Source organism: Erythrolamprus reginae, chromosome 1 (assembly GCF_031021105.1).
Source record: "Erythrolamprus reginae isolate rEryReg1 chromosome 1, rEryReg1.hap1, whole genome shotgun sequence".
In the NCBI taxonomy this organism is placed as follows: domain Eukaryota; kingdom Metazoa; phylum Chordata; class Lepidosauria; order Squamata; family Dipsadidae; genus Erythrolamprus; species Erythrolamprus reginae.
In genome coordinates, this window is record NC_091950.1 from 283421284 (window position 1) to 283446456 (window position 25173).

A 25173-nucleotide genomic window follows, 5' to 3' on the forward strand; every position below is an offset into this window, starting at 1 on the left:
TGCTTTTGGCTCCCCATACACATTTGTCTGCTTTTACTCTCAAACCCCTGGATTGTAGCCTGGACAATACTTCTCTAATTCTTTCATTTAATTGTGACTGGTCATCCCCTGAGATAAGAATATCATCAAAATATGGGGTGGTTCCTTTTATGCCTGCCAGTAAGCGCTCCATTAGGCTTTGGAAAATGCCTGGGGCTATGCTGACCCCAAATTGTAAGCGGGTGTCCAATTTGGGGAGGAGTGGTAAAGGAACCCTGCGAGGCTTAAGTCTGACAGGGGGAACCTTGGGGTCTAGAGAGAAAGAAATAGGGGGCCCATTATATGTGCCCAATGTAGGGCTGAAAACCTCAGGAAACTCTTGAACAAAGTCAGGAACATCATTATCAGCATTAATATTACAAATTCCCAATATTTCAATGCCTAGAGGAGACATCCATGTTAACCCAAGGAGGGAGTGTTTAGCTCCCTCAACCACAACCAATGGAAGAGAACATTTACATTTCTTAAATTGGACAGGCACATCTACTTTACCCAATACAGGTATAACATTTCCTTGAAAATCCCTTATAACCAGAGTTGATTTGCATTAAATCAGATTTAAGAAAATTTGGCATGTACATTTTAAATTTGTCCCAAGGCATAATAGAGTACTTTGACCCTGTGTCTAATTCCAAATTACAGGGTTTGCCATTTAAATGTAAAGAGATAACAATTTTGCTCCCCTTTTTTGTATTTGCGCAATTTACGTAAGTTTGTGCGTTACCTCGTGAGTAGTCACGGTTAGTAGTGGAGTAGTTTCTGCGGTTGAAGCCTCTGGAAAATTTGTTGTCTCGCGGTTGTTGTGCCTGATTGTTGAATCTTGGTTGGCGGGGTGCAGAGAAGGACTCCTCGGGAAGGGGCGCTCTGCATGCCTCTGCGATGTGTCCGCGCCGGTTGCAGCGGCGGCAAATGGCATCGCGGAAAGGGCAGCGTTGTCTTGCGTGGTTCCCTCGGCATCCGGGGCAAGGGTTGGATGGTCGTTGGTATCTGGGCTGTCTGGCTTGGTCAGATGGCAGCAGAAGACAGGTGTCGTCGTCCGTGGCAGCTGGGCTGAGGTCATCTGGTGCCTCGGCGTGGGAGACAGCAACGGAGATCTTTGAAACGGTTTCTTTTTTTTTCGTGTTCCTTTAGTTCTTTTGCGGCCGCGTCAGCTACTTCGGCAGTTTGAGCCAGCTTGATGACAGATTGAAGCGTTGGCTCATCTTCTGTTAGTATTTTATTTCGGACTGCGGCGTTTTTCATCCCGAAAATAAGAGCGTCGGTGAGGCGAGCTTCTGGGTTGTCAAATTTGCACTTTGACAGTACCGTGCGAAGTCGCGTGGCGAATTGGTTTATGGATTCCGACTCACGTTGTGTCATTCTGGAAAACTGATGTCTGTAGACTACGGCAGGTTTCGTTGGTTTGAAATGATTGGCGAGTCTTGTTTGGAGGTCGTCCCAAGGAACGGTTTTAGCCGGGAGCGGGTCGGTCAGCGTTTGAACGAGGTCGAAGATTTCAGTCCCGCAATAATTTAAGAAAATCGCCCGCTTCCTGTCGGCTTCGGCTTCTCCCATTCCTGCCGCTTCGAGGAAAATCTCGAATTTTGCCATGTAGGCGTCCCATGATGACTTTCGGGGTCGAAGTAGTCGGGAGCCCGGCCGATCTGGAGGTTGTTCATTCTTGACACGTGGATTCTTCGTTCTCTCGTCGCCAGTGAAATAAATCAGACCAGTTGGGAATGGTAAAGACGGTTCCGTTTATTCAGCTCGTAACAAGTGACTCCAGCCAGGAAACGCGTCTGAGCTGTCAGTGTCAAAAGCAGCTCTATTTATACTTTAAAGGCTCGCGCCTAAAAGAAACGGCCGTGCGTCTTAACCAATCAGACGCGACCTTGATTTATTCACATTTAAAATTTACAGAGACAGTATTTTTACAGAATTTCTTTTTACAGACTTAACACTTGGTACCAATTCTTTTTCAGGGCCTGACTCAACCACAATTTTTGCCTTCTTCATGCTTAGAGACACAGTGGCACAGTGCTTAGAATGTAGTACTACAGGCTACTTCTCTGACTGCTTGCTGACTGCAATTTGGCAGTTCAAATCCCACCAAGTTCAAGGTTGACTCAGACTTTCATCCTTCTAAAGTGGGTAAAATGAGGACCCAGACTGTTGAGGGCTACATGCTCAATCTGTAAACTGCTTAGAGAAGGTTGTTGTTGTTAGTTGTGAAGTCATGTCTGACCCATCACCACCCCATGGATAATTTTCCTCCAGGCCTTCCTGGAGAGGGCTGTAAAGCCTTATAAATCAGTATATAAGTCTAAGTGCTATTGCTATACCAACTTGAAAATTCTGCTTTAAACAACTTTATTAGATCTTAGCATTTGCCAAAGAAATAGATCATTAAATATTTTCTTGAAGCAACACATGTATAGAGCATAAAAGCAGTGGCAGATAATTTTGAATTCTTATGTCTGTTAATCAATGTGTATAGGTGTATGCATGTATATGTATATCTCAAAATGCTCCAGTTACAATTTACAGTCCCATTTTATGAATTGTTCTAGCAGATTTAAACTTATGAAAGGATTAGATTGGATTGTTATTAGAGTTGGAAGGGACCTTGTAGGTCATCTAGTACAAACCCCCTGTAAGGTGCAAGACTTTCACTATTTCAGACAAATAGCAGTCCAATCTCGTTTTGAAAGTCTCAAGTATTGGAGCTCTCACAACCTCCACAGGAAAGCTGTTCCACTGGTTGATTGCTCTCACCGTCAGAAGGTTCCTCCTTTTTTCCAGGTTGAATCCCTCCTTGGTTAGCTTCCATCCAGGAGTACATGTAATCCTCAAATTACAACCACAATTGAGCTCAAAATTTATGTTTCTAAGTTAAACATTTGTTAAGTGAATTTTGCCCCATTTTATGATGGTTCTTGCCACAACTGTTAAGTGAATCATTGCTTTAGGTTAATAACATGTTTGTTAAATGAATCTAGCTTCTCCATTGATATTGCTTGTCAGAAGATGGCAGAAGTTGATCACAATACCTCAGGACGTGGCAACCCTCACAAATATGAATCAATTAACCTGATCCTACGCAGCTTCTGCTCTGGCAATCTCACACTACTTACCAGAGCCTACAAAACTTTTGCCAGATCCATCCTTGAATACAGTTCATCTGTCTGGAACCCATACCACATCTCGGACATCAACACCTTGAAAATGTCCAAAGACACTTCACCAGAAGAGCCCTTCACTCCTCCACTTGAAACAGAATACCCTACGAAAGCAGACTATCAATGGTCTTCAAAGCTTAGAACTACGACGCCTAAAACTCGATCTAAGTATTGCCCACAAGATCATATGCTGCAACGTTCTATCTGTCAATGACTACTTCAACTTCAATCGCAACAACACAAGAGCACACAACAGATTCAAACTTAATATTAACCGCTCCAAACTTGACTGTAAAAAATATGATTTCAGCAACCGAGTTGTCGAAGCGTGGAACTCATTACCTGACTCAGTAGTGTCAACCCCTAACCCCCAACATTTTCCCCTTAGGCTATCCACGATTGACCTCTCCAGGTTCCTTAGAGGTCAGTAAGGGGCGTGCATAAGTGCACCAGTGTGCCTTCCCTCCCCTGTCCAATTGTCTCTCCTTATCTCATTTATTTTTTCTCCCTTTCAAATATGTTCACCTATACTTTTATATCTTTTCTTCTATTCATTTCTTTATTTATATTAGTACATATCTATTATCTTCAATGTGTATTATGTGTTGGACTAACTAACTAACTAACTAAATCAATCAATCAATAAATAAATAAATAAATAAATTGCCGAGCACTTGAGTTTTCACCATGTGACCATGAGGATACTGCAACGGTTATAAGTATGAAAAGAGAGAAAGTCACATTTTTCAGTACCATTGTAATTTTTAATGGTCACTAAATGAACTGTTGTAACTTGAGGATTACCTGTATAAACAATAACTACATTTGGGAATTGCAGTTTAATCATTGCAAAACAAAACAAAACAAAACAAATTCTTCTCTACAAGTGATTTTTAATTTTAAATCTCTAGGTATTGTTGGAGTCAAATTTTAACAGCAGCTTTAAACACAATTGTGCTAATAAAACCATGCATTTTAATATCAGAACATTAAATTAAAAAATCAGAGACACAATGCAGATTAACATAATTATAATTTAAAAAGCGAAGATGAAGTGAACCAGCCATCCAGTCATTACAAGTGAACCACTAATGCCTCAGTAATTTTCTCAAATGCCAAGTTGTTATCGGGCAGTAACAAGATGAAATCAGAAATCCTTTGGAAGCAGATTGTATACAACTGGGGCATCACAATAACAATGACCTTGTTTGGCAAACCACAGATCCTGAGCACCTGAACTAATCAAGGAAATTCATACTGTTCATCATGTTTAAACTTCATGCACAAAGAATGACAATCTCATCTACCCAGTGTTGCCAGATGACCAGATGGAGGCATTCTTTCTGGCCATTTTAAGAGCAGTGGAAGAGAAAGCAGTTTTGCCTTTACCAAGCTTGTAATCTATTCTTTCCTTTTCTCTTTTTATTTCCATATATGTTATGGACAAAAGTCCAGTGTTCCTTTGCACACTGCACATACGTTTTTAGAAGCAAGACAGCTAATTCCAGGGGGATCGTCTCTGGCATGAATTAATTCTTTTGGGTGGTTCTACACTATCTGAGAAATTAGGGAGCTATTCTCATATACAGTATGTGATTTTACATTAGAAACATAGAAGACTGACGGCAGAAAAAGACCTCATGGTCCATCTAGTCTGCCCTTATACTATTTTCTGTATTTTATCTTAGGATGGATATATGTTTATCCCAGGCATGTTTAAATTCAGTTACTGTGGATTTACCAACCACGTCTGCTGGAAGTTTGTTCCAAGGATCTACTACTCTTTCAGTAAAATAATATTTTCTCATATTGCTTTTGATCTTTCCCCCAACTCACCTCAGATTGTGTCCCCTTGTTCTTGTGTTCACTTTCCTATTAAAAACACTTCCCTCCTGGACCTTATTTAACCCTTTAACATATTTAAATGTTTCGATCATGTCCCCCCTTTTCCTTCTGTCCTCCAGACTATACAGATTGAGTTCATTAAGTCTTTCCTGATACGTTTTATGCTTAAGACCTTCCACCATTCTTGTAGGTGAGGTCTCCAGAACTGAACACAGTATTGCAAACATTATTCTTGTTGTAGCCCACCAGCAGCCCGTGCAGCTGATAGCTGATTCCAACAGCAAAGAGACTGATGTGGTGATAGGCCAGTGGCCTGTGCAGTTGGCACCTGAGTCGGACAGGGAAGAGGCTGAGGAGGAGTCACTGCCAGAGGTGGAGATTTAGCCAGGGCCTTCAAAACCTCCAGAAGCTCCCATCAGTGATGAGGAAGAAGAGGAGGATCCTATTCTCAATGCATAAACACACAAAGCTGCCAAAGGGAAGAAAGGATTCCTCAGGAGGAGGTCTCCTCAGGAGTAAGGCTTGGGGCTAATTGGCCACTCTCCTGGCCTATTTCGGGGATGACAGCAAAGGCAGCAATTTGCAGGAAACAACATTCGTTCATATTCCTTCTGTCTTGACTCCAGAAAGATCTGATTGGCTCTTGTTCTCTCTCTTGGCATTTTTCCTGCAAATTGCTTCTGGGCATTTGCTGGCTGTTAATGAAGTTGATTCAACAGCTGGTGTTCAGAAAAGAATGCTTTAAACTATATTTATGTTTGGGGACTGCTAAAAAAGCTCATTAGTCCTTAATTAAGCTGACCAAAGAGAGATTCAACCTGGAAATATGGAGAATTTCTGATGGTGAGAGTGATCAACCAGTGGAACAACTTACCTGCAGAGGTTGTGAGAGCTCCAACATTTGAGACTTTCAAAAGGAGACTGGACTGCCATTTGCCCAAAATGGAGTACGGACTCCTGCTTGAGCAGGGAGTTGGACTAGATGATCTACAAGGTCCCTTCCAACTCAAAAAACAAACAAACAAACAAATAAATAAAGACAGACAGACATATATACATACATAGTAAAGTAAGATTTGTACAGACTTCACGCGTCCTTGTGTTCTTTGTGGTCCATAGTTGGGGCAAAACAATTCTTTCAAATTCTCTATGATTTTTTTTCCCAAAAGAAAAACTGTCAAATTAAATTGTGAAATAATTACAGAGGGAATCCAGCATTATATTCAGTGATTTTAGAGTCTACATACAGGATTCTCTCTGCATTAAGATAATGACTTCACAGTTAAATGAGGCCCACTGGTACTTACATGAGATTATTGCAAGCTACATTTCTTAATTTTAAAAAGGCTTTGTGCAGGTGCTTGAATAATTACAGTTTAGTATGCTGCTGTAATCTCTTCTAAAAATGCAAATTTTTGAGAGTGCACAGTGGTCCAAGAAGGAAACTGATAAACTAAGCAATAAGTAAATCAATCACTTATGTTGTTTCTCTTATTAAAAACCAAACATTAAGAATTTTTAATTTTCTTAATAAATATTTAAATACATGTACCCATTCTTCATCCATTCTCAATCAATAGTTCCTTGTGATCCTAAAGATATGTATTATTGATTTTTTTTAAAGATCAATATACATGCTGGGTTGGTGGGTAGTCAAAAATAGTTTCCTAATTTCTCAAAGAACATAGATCATCCAAGGGCATGGGCTGAGGTATCATCAATATGCAGATGATACCCCGCTTTACATCTCCACCCCTTGTCTAGTCAGTGAAGCAGTGGAAGTGACGTGCCGGTGTCTGGAGTCTGTTGGAGTCTGGATGGGTGTCAACAGACTCAAACTCAACCCTGATAAGACGGAGTGGCTGTGGGTTTTGCCTCCCAAAAACAATTCCATCTGTCCATCCATTACCCTGGGGGGGGAATTACTAACCCCCTCAGAGAGGGTCCACAACTTGGGTGTCCTCCTCGATCCACAGCTCACATTAGAGAAAAATCTTTCAGCTGTGGCGAAGGGAACGTTTGCCCAGGTTCGCCTGGTGCACCAGTTGCGGCCCTATTTGGATCGGGAGCCACTGCTCACAGTCACTCATGCCGTCATCACCTCGAGGCTCGACTACTGTAATGCTCTCTACATGGGGCTACCTTTGAAAAGTGTTCGGAAACTTCAGATTGTGCAGAATGCAGCTGCGAGAGCAATCATGGGCTTCCCTAGGTATGCCCATGTTACACCAACACTCCGCAGTCTGCATTGGTTGCCGATCAGTTTCCGGTCACAATTCAAAGTGTTGGTTATGACCTATAAAGCCCTTCATGGCACCGGGCCAGATTATCTCCGGGACCACCTTCTGCTACACGAATCCCAGCGACCAGTTAGGTCCCACAGAGTGGGCCTTCTCCGGGTCCTGTCAACTAAACAATGTCGTTTGGCGGGACCCAGGGGAAGAGCCTTCTCTGTGGTGGCCCCGCCCCTCTGGAACCAACTCCCCCCAGAGATTAGAATAGCCCCCACCATTCTTGCCTTTCATAAGCTTCTTAAAACCCACCTCTGTTGTCAGGCATGGGGGAACTGAGATATTTTTTCCCCCTAGGCTTCTACAATTTATGTATGATATGTTTGTATGTATGATTGGTTTTAAAATAAGGGTTTTTAGCTATTTTAATATTGGATTGTCGCATGTTGTTTTTACCACTGTTGCTAGCCGCCCCGAGTCTATGGAGAGGGGCGGCATACAAATCCAATAAATAAATAATAATAATAATAGAGCCAGTGGTGGCATTCAGCCACTTTGGGAGAACTGAACTTTCTCAGCAGTTTGGTGAATTCGTTGTTGGAAGAAATCATTAAGTCAGAGAACCAGTTGTGAAATTATTTGAATCCCACCATTGTGTAGAACCCCAAAATAATTAATTTAATGCAAAAAAGATCCCCTTTGATTTAGCTTTTTTGCTTTTAAAAAACTATGCACAGTGAAGGGCTACCAAAATTTTTACTGCCACACTGTGGGCGTGGCTTATGTTGGATGCCCTGCATTTTCTTTCAACATCTTTAAGTGCAAATTGAGTGCTCTGGGGTGGAGCTCCATTTTCGCTACCCCACTGCGTTCCACCCCCATCCAGGCAGTAGCCCATCCTGCTTACGTACATGGAACACTGACCTATTGTTCACAATTATTACCTATGCCTTTCTTGATAAAAATTTTATCTCCATCTACAGACTGCTGGAAAGAAGCACGTGTTAGCTCTTCGAGCTTTTTAAATTTGAAAAATTATCATTGCAAAGTCAAATAAAGAAAGTTTCTTATCAGAAAGTCCAAGATACTGCCAGTATCGGTTTATGTAATGCATGTATTTACCAAACCTTCTATGCAGAAATCCACCTCAAGGATATTTTCAGAAATAAACTAGCAATATTAAAATATTCATAAGGCGTAATATAAAACAGCAGCAAGATCATTATTCCTGAGCAACTTTAACGAAAACAAAACCCCAAAAGCAAAATATACCAGATGTTGACATTTTGTTTGAAATCCATTAATCAGATATATTTCGTGTGGCATAAAGTTCCCAAAGTCCAGTCTCTTTCCAAGCAATCTAAAGCAGGGGTGTCAAACCTGCGACAACCTGCTGCTGTCATGTGAGGTATTGCAACTTTCCTTCCTTCTCGAAAATAGGGGTGGGCATGGCCAGCGCGATGCATCCAGCCCAAAAGCCAGGAGTTTGACACCCCTGATCTAAGGGATCTTATTGGTTAGCAGTCAGAACAGATCCTGTGTTGCTACTTGTCTGGATGAGACTAATTAAAATTTAAATCGAATTAAAAGTTAAATGAACTTTTAACACAACAAAGTATTAACAATGGGATCATTGACTTGCGGGAATTGGGGCTACATTTCCTTTTTAGTTTCAGCATCTGAAATTAGAAGACACCGAGCTAATAGGACATGATGTCACTCAAGTACTGTACGCCCAGCTGAAATTCACATGCAAGCCTGCTGCATCTGTTATTTTATTTATTTATTTTGTCCAATACACAATGAGGGTTTTAGTGGGTATATATCTATATACACATAGTAAAATACATGATGAAGGTTATAGAGGAGATACTCATAATAAAATATATCTAAGAAATAATAGAAAAGAAGATATAGTAATAGAACATATCAATGAAAGAAATAGAAGAAGAGATATAGGAATAGAAGAAAGGTATAGAAGATATAGGAGAGCAATAGGACAAGGCACTCTAGTACACTTGTAAAGTCTTGTCAAAGATAAGACTTTGGGATGTCATTAATATCCATAGATACTCCAAACTCCATCAGCTGCAATTTCAAGAACTCTTCCAGATTTTTTTTTTCCTGGCTTGTTTTCAGTCTCCGGGCCTCAGGTTTGATGAGAAACAACTTCAGAAGATTCCTGGTGCTTCAGGAAAAAGCTCATTTGGACTGTGAGAACCTATTTCCCATTAGACATATACAGTATTGTGAAGGCTAAGCATACACTGAAATTTGTAGTACAGCCCACTTGGATTGTATATAATTTGACAAGGAATAAGTGTTTCCAGATGCAGCTCCAGGTAACAGCTTCTCGGGTATAATGGGCACACTTGAATGTGGAAATTTGTCTGGCCAGTTGTGCAACATGAACAACCTTGTCTAAATTTAATGAAGCCAAATCAATTTTTTTCTTCGGAGGGATCGATTTTCACTGCAGCTCTCCTCCTATCTGCCAGTTTCTTGCCGAGCTGCTTCAACTTGTTCATTTGGACTCGGGTTTATTCTAATAAACAGGATAATAAAGTATGCTAATGCCGCAGGATCTTTTCCCTTAAATAAAATCTTTCATAAAAAAGAAAAATGAGTAATAGTCAAAACAGATGGCTCTTATTTTTGATGATGGCCCCAATGCTTCACTCTGTGCTTCCATTTCTTTATTATTACAGTAAGGGGGGGAAACCCCTCAACCTGTTAATGATCACTGCATTGTATATGTTTGTTTCTTTACTGGATAATATCAACATTGTAGAATTTCTGTACGTGTCAGATCTTATTAGGTCAAAACTTTCCCTTTGTGTATTGTACAAGCAATGAAAACGTTGAAAAGGGAAACCAATTAAATACTGAGTTACTGCAATAATCTGGGATGGTTAGCAGCCCATCTGAACAAGTCTAAAAAAGGATTTTGACTTTTAGAAAGTAGGGTATCTGCCAGGAGTCTTTTGTTTGCCTCTCATCTGTGGAATAACTCTTGGTTATAACAGATAACAGCCAATAGGCTTCTTCACATCCATTACAAATATTTTAGAACCAAATGCATGGGATGGTTTAAAAGCAAAAATCCTACTATATCTGCAGATAAGTGTAAAACAAAAGAAAAAACCTCTATGATATAAGCCAAGTAAAGACTAAAATAAAACAAATTTAACTGTGGCTGAACCAAGATTAGAGGCTATTGACAATGAAATACATGCATTAAAAACTTTTTTTTAAATAAACTTTATTAAATTTTCCATAAAAAGACAAACATGACATACATACATTTAACACCTATTTGGGGTTGCAATTACCCCACTTATTTTTGAAGTCTTTCTAATACAGAAAAAGAATTAGCTAGTAACTTATAAAATTAATATAATTATTCAAATGAAAAGAAGAGTTTTTGTTTTTATGTACTTATTACCTAATAAAGTTTATTAAAAAAAGTTTTTCAATGCATGTACTTAATGGATTCAGTCTCTTGGACTTTGACTATACTTGGACATTATCTATCTCTCAAACTTTAGCCCTGGGGCCGCAGAGCAGCAATGAGAACAAACATCATGCAAAAACTTGAGTAATTAAATAATAGAAAGGAACATAATTTAAACCAGTTACCAAAAAGATTGAAATATATCAAAAGAATGGCCAAGTAAGCTCTTAAGTTTTCTAAATGAAACTTCTTTGGTTTGATGTCAAAATGGGTGTATGTATTACATATGGAACAAACTCCACTGTGAGAATAAGATCCTAAAATAACCCATAAGTGCTGTTGAGAAAGCTTGTCCTGGGTGGTGCATCTACTAACACATCAACCTTCTTATTGAGAGAATGAGTGACAGGGATTCAATCAAACGTCTGACAACAATCTAAGGTTGGCTCAAGTGTGGGAACACTTTCAAGTTTTCCTCACCATTTCTGATTACATCTCAGGTCTGAAGCCAGGTTTTAATCTCACAGGCTTTATATTGCATCTGAATTTTCCAAGTTTGGGGAGATTTATTTTTTGAATTTTTAGTTTTAATACTGCTGTGGCTGGCTCTGGCCCAGCTCCTGCCCCAAGGAATGTGGAGGTGGATGCAGGGGAAACATCAACATGTCATAGGCCTGTTTTATTGCCGACAGAGTCAGGTAGTGCAGTTTCCTCGGACGAAGAAGAAAGTGGGGGTGACTTGGAAGAAGGGGGCTTGGCACACAGCCCAGGAAGCCAATCTCCATTACCTTTGGTCGATTCGGACGAGGAAGTGTTAGACCCACGCATGCGCAGAATTATGCATCGAAGAGACCAACTGAAGAAATATTACAGGAGATAAGAGAGGCCACCTGTGTTTGGGTGGGGCTCCAGTAATTAGAGCTGCTGATATAAATAGTGCTGGCTTGGCCGTTGTAGAAGATTATCTGATCGTTGTTTCTTTAGGACTGTGCCTTGCTGTTTCCAGACTTTGTTTGTTGATTTTTCACGACTTTGAAACCAAAGCAGAGCAAAGTGTGTGTGTTTCACTTCGTGGAAGAAGGAGGGATGTGACATTTCTTCACAGCTGCTAGCTAAGTACTTAAGGACTGATTAAGGGAATTGTACAGACAACCAGGTTGTTTTGGGACGAGTGCTCTTTGCAATACAATGCTTTGTTTCTTTTGAATTTTTGTGATAAAGAACATTGTTTTTGAACTTTCAAGTGTGTGTGTGTGTGTGTGAAATTTGTACCCTTGAATTTTCGGGAGACTCATACCATAGAGCCCAGCAGAACAAATACTATATTAAAGTCCAATAAACTTCTGTGTGATAGTACTAAACCTATATTCCTTCCACTCAACAGATTTCATTCAACCAAGAAAACAAATAATACACACTTCATTGTAATTCCATGTGCTCCATCCTAATACTTAGCAATAGCAATGGCACTTAGACCTCTATACTGCTTCACAGAGCTTTACAGCCCTCTCTAAACATATCGCCCCCAACAATCTGGGTCCTCATTTTACCCACCTTGGAAGGATGGAAGGCTGCGTCAACCTTGAGCCTGGAGAGATTTGAACTGATGAACTATAGCCAGCAGTCAGCAGAAGCAGCTTGCAGTACTGCACTCTAACCACTGCGCCACCAAGGCTCACTTGTGCCTTGTGTATGTGGATTCTGCAATTGTTCCCTTGCAGAAATGACACTTTCTTTGGAATAGATATAGATGGCCTAAAACCTTTTGATGCAATGGAACCAACACAGACGCATTCATGTACAAAGAGAAACCTCTAAGTGGTACTTCTGTCTCTGTCTCAAAAGTTTAGCCATGAGCTTTTTGCAAGCCTGATGAAAATGATGTTTCTATCAGCAGGCTTTGTCACTGCAATTTGTCCTCATAGTCTACAGTTGTCCCTTTGTTCCCAGTCCCCAGATAATTTGTGTTGAATAGAACAATATCCACATTTGACAGGACATCAGACATTTTAAGTTGACAGGACCCTTTGGGCATGTTTGAGAACAACAAAACAACACTTCTTCCTAGGTGGAAGAAGTAAGTATTTTCTCACAGGTAATAATAATAATAATAATAATAATAATAATAATAATAATAATAACAACAACAACAACAACAACAGTAATTTATAATAATAATAATTTATAATAATAATAATAATTTATAGTAATAATAATAATTTATAGTAATAATAATAATTTATAATAATAATAACAACAACAATTATTATTATTATTATTATTATTATTATTATTATTATTATTATTATTCAGATCGTGCAGAATGCAGCTGCGAGAGCAATCATGGGCTTCCCTAGCTATGCCCATGTTACACCAACACTCTGCAGTCTGCATTGGTTGCCGATCAGTTTCCGGCCACAATTCAAAGTGTTGGTTATGACCTATAAAGCCCTTCATGGCATCAGGCCAGAATATCTCCGGGACCGCCTTCTGCTGCACGAATTCCAGCGACCGATTAGGTCCCACAGAGTTGGCCTTCTCCGGGTCTCGTCAACTAAACAATGTCGTTTGGCTGGACCCAGGGGAAGAGCCTTCTCTGTGGCGGCCCCGGCCCTCTGGAACCAGCTCCCCCCAGAGATTAGAACTGCCCCACCCTCCTCGCCTTTCGTAAACTCCTTAAAACCCACCTCTGCCGTCAGGCATGGGGGAATTGAAACATCTCCCCCGGGCCTATACAGTTTATGTATGGTATGTTTGTGTGTATGTTTGCTTTCAATAATGGGGTTTTTAGTGTTTCTCTTAAATTCTTAGATTTGTTATATATTGTTTATTATTGCTGTGAGACGCCCCGAGTCTACGGAGAGGGGCGGCATACAAATCTAATAAATAAATAAATAAATAAATAAATAAATAAGTAAGTAAGTAAGTAAGTAAGTAAGTAAGTAAGTAAGTAAGTAAGTAAGTAAGTAAGTAAGTAAGTAAGTAAGTAAGTAAGTAAGTAAGTAAGTAAGTAAGTAAGTAAATAAATAAATAAATAAATAAATAAATATTATTATTATTATTATTATTATTATTAATGTGAGAAGCATAGTGGCTCACATAGTAGTTAGAACACTCATTTGACAATGACCAAGCTTGCTATTGTCTGATGAGGTGAGCTCCCATCATTCACTTCAGCTCCTGACCATTTAGAACAGGAAACCATGAGTAGATAAATGGGTCCCACTTTGGTGGGCCCATTAACGGGGACATGAAAGGCGTCCCCAACAAGTTATCCCCCAAGAAACAGTGATGTCGCTATCTATTCCTTGGAAAGGTCCTCGGTGGCAGCATCATGGGAAATTTAAATTGTCATCTGCCAATCCAGTCGTATTTGATGTAAGAAGATCAATTAATTGTTGTGAGCCGCCCCAAGTCTTCGGAGAGGGGCGGCATACAAATCTAATAAATTGAATTGAATTGAATTAATGCTGTGGCTATCTCCTGAGGTCACTGAGAATTACACTAGGATTCCAAGAGTTGGCGTGGCCTTCATTGTTCTCCATTGTGCCAGTTGCTTCTGCATCATCACTACAGGCCTGAGTCAAGTTGTTCTAGAAGTGATGCTAGCACATTAGTTAAATATTCCTCATATGCCAGGTTTCAGGCAAGCAGAGAGACCAAAGCAGTAATTAAACCTCCTATATATAAACATGCAGTGTTATTAAGACTTCAGTGACAAGGGATGAAAATCAGTGACACCTGTCAAACCGAGTGAAGACAATCATCAGACTTCTCCTTCTGGACTACTTACTACTATTATTTCCATCAGGTAGCATATCATGAATCTTATAATCATTAAAAGTTATAAATTAAGAATGAATTCTTTGGGCAATCATTACTGCAAAGAAGCCAGAAATTATAGCTAGATATATAGGACATTACCCAAAATTATAATTACATTGCAATTAAGTAATTGCCAGGGCAGTTAATATTTGCATTAAATAAGAAGGTAAATACAGTTAAAATGTTCTGCCAGATTGTAAATATATTCCCGATATTAATCCTTTAAGGCACAACAATCTATTTTTCTAATTTTCCACAGCAGTTTCTATAGTTTGATACACATTAAACAGAATTTAAAAGTGAGAATATTTCCTACTCTTACATTAAATACGTGGTCACCCATTTCAGAATAAATAGCATCTGAGGAATCACCTCCTCTGACTCTGCTCATTTCCTAATACCAAAATAAATGTCAAAAATTAAGGTAAAATAAGGTGAGGTGTGGTGAGGTAAAGAAACATAAGGTAAGATAAGGTCAGCTAGAAACAAACATTCTTAACCGAGGTGTTTCTGGAACTCTCTTAATAGCCTTTTTCCATTTGATAGGTCTTCAGTGAGGCACACATTTTTTAAAAATAAAGATGAATTTTAATATTTGGTTTTGCTGTTGCTATTGTCATACAAAGTCTCTTTCTCTTCCCCCCACTTATATATATATAAGGCAGAGCCCCAGGTTCAAATCCCAGTAAGAGTGTGGCTACCTGATGAGGCCAAATAAACCCGAAATAGATCTATACTAGTCTCCCTTCTTTTTCATTATCAGCAAAAATATGTTACACTTATATAGTTGTTGGCTTCTCTGCCTTGAAATATGGCCCCTAGTGGGGCCGAGGGGCAAAAAGGAAGCTGTATGCTCCTTCCATATACCAGAGTGACTCGACAAAAAATCACACATAACCTTTCCCTGGTACAAGCTGATACAGGAGGTGAGCCTGTAGCCTATAGGCTAAGGCCACTGACTTCCAAGGCAGAGCCCCAGCTTCAAATACCAGTAAGGGTATGGCTACCTGATGAGGACTAATAAGCCTGAAATAGATCTATAGTAATCTCCCTTCCTTTTCATTATCAGCAAAAATATGTCTCCCACCCACCCACCCACACCTGCAATATTTTTCCTTATCAGCTCTGTGGATATGGCTTGGTGGGCATGGCTTGGTAATCATGTGACTGGGTGGGTGGGCGTGGCCAAGTGAATGTCACTTTTTGCCATTTCTTGAGAAAGAAAGAGACTCTCAAGGATGGTATCTAAAGCCAGTATCCTAGCAACAAGAAATTTTCTTGAACCCCGTGCAGGGGTGAAATCCAGCAGGTTCTGAAGAACCATTAGTGGAAATTTTGAGTAGTTCAGAGAATCGGTAGTGGAAATTTTGGGTAATTCGGAGAACCAGCAAATATCCCCTCTGGCTAGCCCCAGAGTGGGGAGGGAATGGAGATTTTGCAATATCCTTCCAGGATTGTCGGTGCCATTGCCGCGAGTCGAGTGAATAATTAAAACCCTCCAAAAAGAAGTCCTAGCCATTTTTTGTGAGGTCAAAAGAAAATAAGACCCGGCCTTCTTCTCTCTCTCTCTCTCTCTCTCATTCTCTCTCTCTCACTCTCTCTCTTTCTCTCTCTCTCTCTGTATCCCTATATACAGTAATCCCTCGCTACTTCACGGTTCATCTTTCATGGATTCGCTATTTCACGGGTTTTCAAAGGGGGCTTACATCCATTAAACCCATTAAAAACTTTAAATCCATTAAAAAGTCATAAAATTGTTCTACAGTACTACTGTACTCTATTAAAGAAACTGGTAGGATATCACATGTAGTTCCAGCTGAGAAACATTATAGAATGACTGTTTAATGCAAAGGGTGGGTTTTAAAAGTCCAAATACTTGTTAAATACATTAAAAAAAATCTTTTCCCTACTTCACGGAAATTCGTTTTTCACGGGTGGTCTTGGAACGCATCCCCAGCGAAAAACGAGGGATCACTGTATACATTTCTCACATGCATGCACATACACATTTAAGCCCCTCCCCCTCCCGTTTTTAAAAGACAGGGACAATAGAAAATGCCTTCAATACATACCCACACACAAAAGATGATAGTCACCGGGCAGGGAATGGCTATCACTTTTACAAAAAGCCCAGTCTTCCACATGCTGCTAATCCCCTGAAGGGTTACCAGAAAAAAGACAGAGAACACAATTTCAGCAACTAATTCACATGATGAATCTTTTTCAAACTAGTTGCTGGGACATCTTACGTCTGACAAATGATACAGGCTGACAAATTACCAAAAGCTGACCTTCAGTGATTTTAAGGCAATTAAGAAACCATGGTAGCAGTAGCTACAGTAACATAAATAAGAAAATGTGTCTGTGGATGCCTCAACTGACTGAAGTACTTATCTAGGAGATCTTTAAAGGAAAAACAACTCTGTTCCACTGGTTGTTAGTTGACAGGGAAGAGGAAAAAGGGTAGACTCCCTGACCTGCCCCCTCTCCCATCCAGATAGTAAACTTTTCAGATTTCTAGTTGTTATACTGTGAATTGAAGGCACTCTGTGTTTCTGTACCATTTCTCAATGGAAGACAGGACAATGTGCCAAAGTCTGAAGTAAATACATGTTATTAACTGGAATATATTTGGGGGCCAAGAACTGGCCAGCTTGAAAATATCTACACTCATAAAATTCGTAGGACAGTTTTACAATATTTATCAGCATACTTCTGGATTTTTCTTCCACAAAATTAAATAACAGTACAGAGAATTGACAAAAACACACTCAAATGATGGTTCTTTTCCAGCGGAGATTTTCAACCGTTCTTATGTCACGACCCTTTGATACAGTTCCTCATGTTGAGGTGACCCCCAACCATAAGTCCAGTGCCAATTCTTCCAACAGAGCTTTAAGCTGATTGGCAGGAAGGTCAGAGGGACACCCCCACTGTAAATGCCTGATTGATCAGATTGTAAAAATGTGTCCCAAGGTGCCAGAATAGAAGCTTTAGTTCCTAACACCATGCAAAATTTGTCTTTTTCTGTGGTCTTAGGTGACCCCTGTGAAACGGTTGTTTGACCCCAAAAGGGTCCCAACTCTCAAGTTGAAAATCAGTTTTACAAGGTCCACAGCGCTCAGGCCGTGGACTGGTATCTAGTGGGTGAGCAAGCATATATGTGGGATCTAGGTTGTGTGCCATACATCCTACACACACACACACACACACACACACACACACAGAGTCCATGGAAGACAATTCTTTCTTACAAAACCAGTTTCTGGAGCCAGAGAGATTGTGAACCACTGCTTTACAGCACTCTCCCTCTGTGTACGTGTTTGATAAACAAACAAAAACACATATGCTTACCAAGAAAAGCAAGGAATACTCCAGGCTATTATATATAAACAGGATGCAAACATCACACTCTGTTATGCCGGGCCCTTCACTAAGTGCCCCCCTAATGAGTTAGGAATATAAATTCAAACACATACACCGTCTCAGAGTAAAAAGAAAATCAGTTTATCCAAAAATAGTGCTGTATGCATGCACTTTAAACAGAGCCAAATAACTCTCACACAGATAACAGTCCTGGAATGCTGCGAGAGGCAAAAACAAACAGAGCAGATAAAGGCAGCTGTGAAAGCGTCACAGCCACCCCCCCTTCAATGAGTCCAACAAGATGTACTTAACTGTGAAATATCCAAAAAGTCTGTGTAAGTCCTGGAACAGCCAAAACAATGGTCTTTCTCAAAATGGATAAATGCCCATATGCGCACTCCGCAACACCCGTAATTTATCAGCAACCCCATTAACCTAATTGCCTCAGCCACAGGTGTTCTCCCTTATCTTCTATGATACCTGCGCAGTTGGTCCCTTCTAGCTATGAACCTGCGCATACGGGCATCTATCGACCGATCCTCCTCCGAGTCTGACATCTCACTAATGGGGTCATTACCTAATGGGCTGGCTGCATCCACCTCTCCATCCGATTCCACTCCCCCAGCGTCTGACCTTGGCAATGAATCTTCACTATCAGAAGACCCTGGCAATAAGACAAATCTCTGGGAACCTGAGGATTCTCCTAAACCAACGTCCAAATTTCCCGTCGTCGGAGCTGGCCCAGAGCCAACCACAACACCCTCACTCATTCTGGTGGTATTATCTAGTTGGGTAATGAAATATCTGGAAGCAAACAACCAAGCTCAGTGGGCCCTAAGGAGGCCCTGGTTCAACTCTGAGCTATAGATATTATCTTCGATTTAAAACTCAATTGCCAATGTTAGATTTACAAGGAACACGTTCATTTGCAGTAATTCCTGGATGATCTTCAACATTTCTTTTGAAAATCAGTTGATCTTCCTTCACGAGAAGCAGTCAATTTGACATTTTTCCTCTTGCCTTGTGGCTGATAGCGAACTACTATCCTAGTACTTGTTTGGCAAATAAATGGAGAACTGCCAAGAAGTCTAGATAGCTACAAATCCATTTGTAAATAGGAAAGGAAATATTACTTCATAAATTGAGGAGCAGATTGGGTAACAGTCAAATTATAAGCCACGGCCTGAAACCAAGATTTTAACAAAGTAAGAATGAGCTATAATAACAGCTCAAGTTTCTCCTTTAAAATGCTATTTATTTTTTAAAGCTCTCTTAATAAAGTGCCTGAGGTATATTTCCTCAGCTATTTGCAAAATACCATTTTGCAGCTAAGCACGCTGTAAATTGTCCTATATCTACTTTCTTTGCAACGCTCCAATAAAGGCCTTTGCCTATTCTGCTTTTATTAGGATCACATAAATCAAAGTCTATTAAAGGCCAAGCTTGGTAACCTGGAAAAAAAACACATGTCAATGCAAATGGGAAACGTTCTTATGGTCACTGTTGTGTTGGCTGAAGTAAAGAAAAACTTTATAAAAAAATTACGAGGACATAATTGTGTATGCTAGAAAGAATTAGAAATCCTTTGTGTGTCTAATCACATATGGCTAAATAAAGCTATTCTATTTTATTCTGTTGTTCCCTTCCATTCCATTCATTTAATTTAATGATATACAGTACAGTATATATAGAGAGCAATGCTGTCTTTAATGGTTTATAAAGTTAAAAAGAAAACCAATTGAGTAAATTTATTAAGGACTGTGGTACATATTTTTCTTTCCCATATTTTACTTCATATTTTATTCTAATATGCACAATTGTGCATGTTAGAAAGAATTAGAAATCCTTCCTGTATCTAATCACACTTGGTCAAATAAAATTAATCTATTCCTATTCTGTTCTGTTCTATTTTACTCCATTTATCTTAATTTAAGAGCTGGAAGGGATCAGGTCTGATAGCTCAACTGCTAATTCTCTGCCTTACAAAGCAGAGTCCACCAGATCGAATCCCAGTAAGGAAGGGTGTGGCTAGCTGATGAGGCCAGAACAAGGCCGAAATGGGACCATCCTAGTCTCCCTTAATTTTAAAAAATTCCAGCTTAAAAAAAAATTTGACGTATGTATGTATGTATGTGTGTGTGTGTGTGTGTGTGTGTGTGTGTGTGTGTCAAATGTTTTTTTTTTGTTTTTTTGTTTTTTTTAGCTGGAATTTTAAAATTAAGGGAGACTAGGATGGTCCCATTTCGGCCTTGTTCTGGCCTCATCAGCTAGCCACACCCTTCCTTACTGGGATTCGATCCAGTGGACTCTGCCTTGTAAGGCAGAGAATTAGCAGTTGAGCTATCAGATCAGATCCCTTCCAGCTTTGTACCAGGGAGGTTTTAATGTCGGATCACCCTGGTATATTGATATATATATATCAACGTGGTCTTTAATGGTTTCTACAGAGTTAAAAAGAAAGCCAATTAAATAAATGTTTCAAGGGCTTTGGTACATGTTTTTATTTCTTGAAATCATTGCATGTTTACATGGATCAATTCTACATAACTTTCAGGAAATTCAATAAGGCATTTCATTGTTTCATTTGAAAATATATTGGCATCTCTGTGCAACTAAGCCTAATAATTCAAGCCCCACGTTACACAATAAGATGATGCTCCTTGATCAGCACACATTTTAAGTGATTTTAAAACGCAATATATCATACAATCCTTTTATGCATAGTAGATGGATTATACTGCCCATTGTCCAAATGAGGGGAGGAAAAAGCCTTAATGTTTGGTATTAGCAGTGAAGACCTACCAAAATTTTTACTACCACACTGTGGGCTTGGCTTATGCAGGACACCCTGCATTTTATTTCAACATCTTTCAGTGCAGATTGGGTGCTCTGGGGTGGAACTACCTTTGACAAGTGTTTGGAAACTTCAGATCGTGCAGAATGTAGCTGTGAGAGCAATCATGGGCTTTCCTAGATATGCTCATGTCTCATCAACACTCCACAGCCTGCACTGGCTGCCAATCAGTTTCCGGTCACAATTCAAAGTGTTGGTTATGACCTATAAAGCCCTACATAGCATCGGACCAGAATACCTTCGGGACCGCCTTCTGCCACACGAATCCCAGCGACCGATTAGGTCCCACAGAGTTGGCCTTCTCCAGGTTCCATCGACGAAACAATGTTGTCTTGCGGGACCCAGGGGAAGAGCCTTCTCTGTGGTGGCCCCGACCCTCTGGAATCAACTCCCCCGGAGATTAGGATTGCCCCCACCCTCCTTGCCTTTAATAAACCCCTGAAAACCCACCTATGTCGCCAGGCATGGGGAAATTGATATACCCTCGGCTGTTCTGCTTTATATATGATTTGTTTGGATTGCATGATTGTTCTTAATAAGAGTTTTAAATATTGTTTTTAATATTGGATTTGTATATTGTATTGTTTGTTGTGAGCCACCCCAAGTCCTCGGAGAGGGGCGGCATACAAATCTAATAAATTATTATTATTATTATTATATTATTATTATTCATACACAGCTCTTTATAACTGTACCACTCGTGGCACACTGAGAAATCATGCATGCATATGGAAAGCAACCTTTATTCCAGTGGCTCTTCAACTCTGTCACCCCCCTAAATGGATTTGTGTGTTGAGTAGTCCCATCAAATCAAAGTATTGATTTCATCAGTGTTAAGAATGGGCACAGAATAAATCTGTCACGTTTAATGATTCAATTTTACTTCATACATCCCAAGAATTTTTAAAGATTATGGTACAACAACTATTCTCTGTGAGCTCACTCAAACAAATGAGCAGCAAAGCTCAAAGTGGTGCTATTGACAGTGCTCTCATGTTTTCCACACAAGTCCCATTACATTTTCTTTTTACAAAATTATGACACTCTAGGTTGCTTCCCTCCAATGGAAAGTGGTAGAGGTCCTGGGAGAACCTCAATTTACTCTGAGATTTACTCCAATTTACTCTCCTGTTTTAATCCATTTGCTTTTGGGGGCCTCTTAAAATAATTATAGTTAAAACACAGCTTACCAAACATGGTTGCAGTTTACTTTTCCATTTGGACATTGAAATATCCACTGTCTAGTCCTGGCAGCTAGTTCCTAATTCCTCAAAAAAGGCAAAGGAGCTACTTATCAGGAGTTCTTTGTAAAGCTGATGTTGTTTCAGAAGATAATTGACTTTTCCTTGGGGAATTAGTAGGACGTTAGTTACAGTGATCTCAGACTCCTGACATTTCAAATTAATTCAGTCTCTGAACTCCGGTTTTAGAACTATGCTTGAACAAGTTGCCTCTGTCAAATTTTCTGAACATCAGAAGATTCCAAAGTCAAGAGACAGCTGAAATATGCAGCTTTTGATTCAGGATCGTTGGTACCACTTTGAGAAAGATCATCTTCACTTGAGGTCTAATATTCCACAATTCTTGACAGAGAAAGGATGGTTTTGTTTCTTTACAAGTCATGCTACATTTTCAGAAATGCAACCTGCAGGGGGAAAAAATATAGCCCTCAAATTAGCTTCTGTACAGTTAAACTTCAATACATATACACTTATACATACACCCACCCACAAATGAACAGAACCATTCTCAATAAGTTATTTATTTATTTATTTATTTATTCATTCATTCATTCATTCATTCATTCATTCATTCATTCATTCATTTATTGGATTTGTATGCCGCCCCTCTCCGGAGACTCGGGGCGGCTAACAGCAACAATAAAGCAGTGTACAATAGTAGTCTGGTGTTAGAAACAATTAAAAAACCCATTAATATATTTAAAAAAAACATACATACCATGCATAGAATTGTAAAGGCCTAGGGGGAAGAGGGTCTCAATTCCCCCATGCCTGACGGCAGAGATGGGTTTTAAGCAGCTTACGAAAGGCAAGGAGGGTGGGGGCAATTCTAATCTTTGGGGGGAGTTGGTTCCAGAGGGTCGGGGCCGCCACAGAGAAGGCTCTTCCCCTGGGTCCCGCCAAGTGACATTCTTTAGTTGACGGGACCCGGAGAAGATCCACTCTGTGGGACCTAACTGGTCGCTGGGATTCGTGCAGCAGAAGGCGGTCCCTGAGATAATCTGGCCCGGTGCCATGAAGGGCTTTATAGGTCATAACCAACACTTTGAATTGTGATCAGAAACTGATCGGCAACCAGTGCAGACTGCGGAGTGTTGGTGTAACATGGGCATATTTGGGAAAGCCCATGATTGCTCTCGCAGCTGCATTCTGCACGATCTGAAGTTATAGTCAGATAAACAGTGCAGACAAGTGTTCCAATCATTTACAAAGGGGAATGCACTCTGAAGAAATGGCATTTTGACTTTTATCTCTTCTGACTTCTGAGTATAGATTGAAATCATAAATATCCCTGGGTATAATGTGACATCTACTACGAACATTGAGCATATATAGACATGTTCACTTTATGAAACAAGAGACTCAAAAAATGCTCTGTGCTGAGATAGTCAAATTCCTTCCAAAACTTAATGTACCCTGAAGGATCTCACTAATACAATCTAGGACAGGATTGTCAAACTCAAGGCCTGCAGGCCACATCCGGCCCGTGGGATGCTTAAATCTGATTCACAGGGCCATCCTGGAAATATCATAGGACCAACCCATGTCTCTCTGCTGGCCAAAATGGCCTGGGGTGGGGGGAGCCTGTGCAGCCTGTTTTTGGCTGACAAAGTGCTGCTAGAGACCGGGGAGGCTGAAAATGGGCTGCGTGAGGTGCTGCAGAAGGTGTTCAATTTGTTTCCTCACACTCCCTCCACTGCCCAACAGAGATCTACAATGCTGATCTGGCCCTCAAAGAAATCCAGTTTGACACACCTGATCTAGGCATTCAATTCCATGTTCACCCATTTAGTAAATAGAAACATAGAAGACTGACCGCAGAAAAAGACCTCATGATCGATCAAGTCTGCCCTTATACTATTTTCTGTATTTTATCTTAGGATGGATATATGTTTATCCCAGGCATGTTTAAGTTCAGTTACTGTGGATTTACCAACCACGTCTGCTGGAAGTTTGTTCCAAGGATCTACTACGCTTTCAGTAAAATAATATTTTCTCATGTTGCTTTTGATCTTTCCCCCAACTAACTTCAGATTGTGTCCCCTTGTTCTTGTGTTCACTTTCCTATTAAAAACACTTCCCTCCTAGACCTTATTTAACCCTTTGACATATTTAAATGTTTCGATCATGTCCCCCCTTTTCCTTCCGTCCTCCAGACTATACAGATTGAGTTCATTAAGTCTTTCCTGATACGTTTTATGCTTAAGACCTTCCACCATTCTTGTAGCCCGTCTTTGGACCCGTTCAATTTTATCAATATTTTTTTGCAGGTGAGGTCTCCAGAACTGAACACAGTATTCCAAATGTGGTCTCACCAGCGCTCTATATAGCGGGATCATAATCTCCCTCTTCCTGCTTGTTATACCTCTAGCTATGCAGCCAAGCATCCTACTTGCTTTCCCTACTGCCTGACTGCACTGTTGAATGATGAATACAATTTCTATGACGAGTTACCTCAATTTATGAAATGCATCTAAATATTCATTTGCAATCATTCAAAGATGAAGATAATCACGAAGTTAAATATCATAGGGCAGTGACGGCGAACCTAGGGCACAGGTGCCACGGGTGGCATGTGGAGCCATATCTGTTGGCACGCAAGCTGTTGTTTTAGCTCAGCTCCAATGTGCACACGTGTGCCAGCCAGCTGATTTTTGGCTCTGGGAGAGCATTTTTGGCTTCCAGAGAGCCTCGGGGGGGGGGGAGATGGGGAAGAGCATTTGGAGCTTCGGGAGGGTGAAACACGAGCCTACTGGGCCCACCAGAAGTTGAGAAACAAGCCGTTTACGGCTTCCACAGGGCCTTCGGGGCATGGGTGAATCTGTTTTTGCCCTCCCCAGGCATTGAATTATGGGTGTGGGAACTCGCACTTGTGTGATAGTGCACGCACACACTCTTTCGTCACCCAAAGGAAAAAAGGTTCGCCATCACTGTCATAGGGTGACGACAGAAATAAAATCAGTAAAAGCGGATAGCTTAGTGATTGCATGTCAGTGTAGTGTACTGGCTCCAATGGCACTTTTCAAAAGCAAAAACATTCCTGTTTGGCTCGCTTTGCAAGATAAGCTTCAATATGCACAAGAGCAATTTTTGATATGAGGCTTCTTATATTTCATCTGCATGTTCTGCTTCAGTACTAGCTGAAAATATTTCAAATAGG

At 40.2% G+C, this 25173-nt stretch overlaps 1 protein-coding gene across 2 annotated transcripts in view; it reads right to left on the reverse strand.

The window, feature by feature from the left end:
- Positions 1-20407: 20407 nt before the first annotated feature.
- The window catches only part of UBE3D (ubiquitin protein ligase E3D), a 90533-nt gene continuing 85767 nt past the window's right edge, over positions 20408-25173 (reverse strand). For both annotated transcript variants that reach the window (XM_070733132.1, XM_070733134.1), the window contains one exon: positions 20408-22417. In XM_070733132.1, coding sequence (XP_070589233.1) covers positions 22397-22417 — 21 coding nt within the window. In that variant the 3' untranslated portion in view covers positions 20408-22396. The remainder of the gene's footprint in view (positions 22418-25173) is intronic.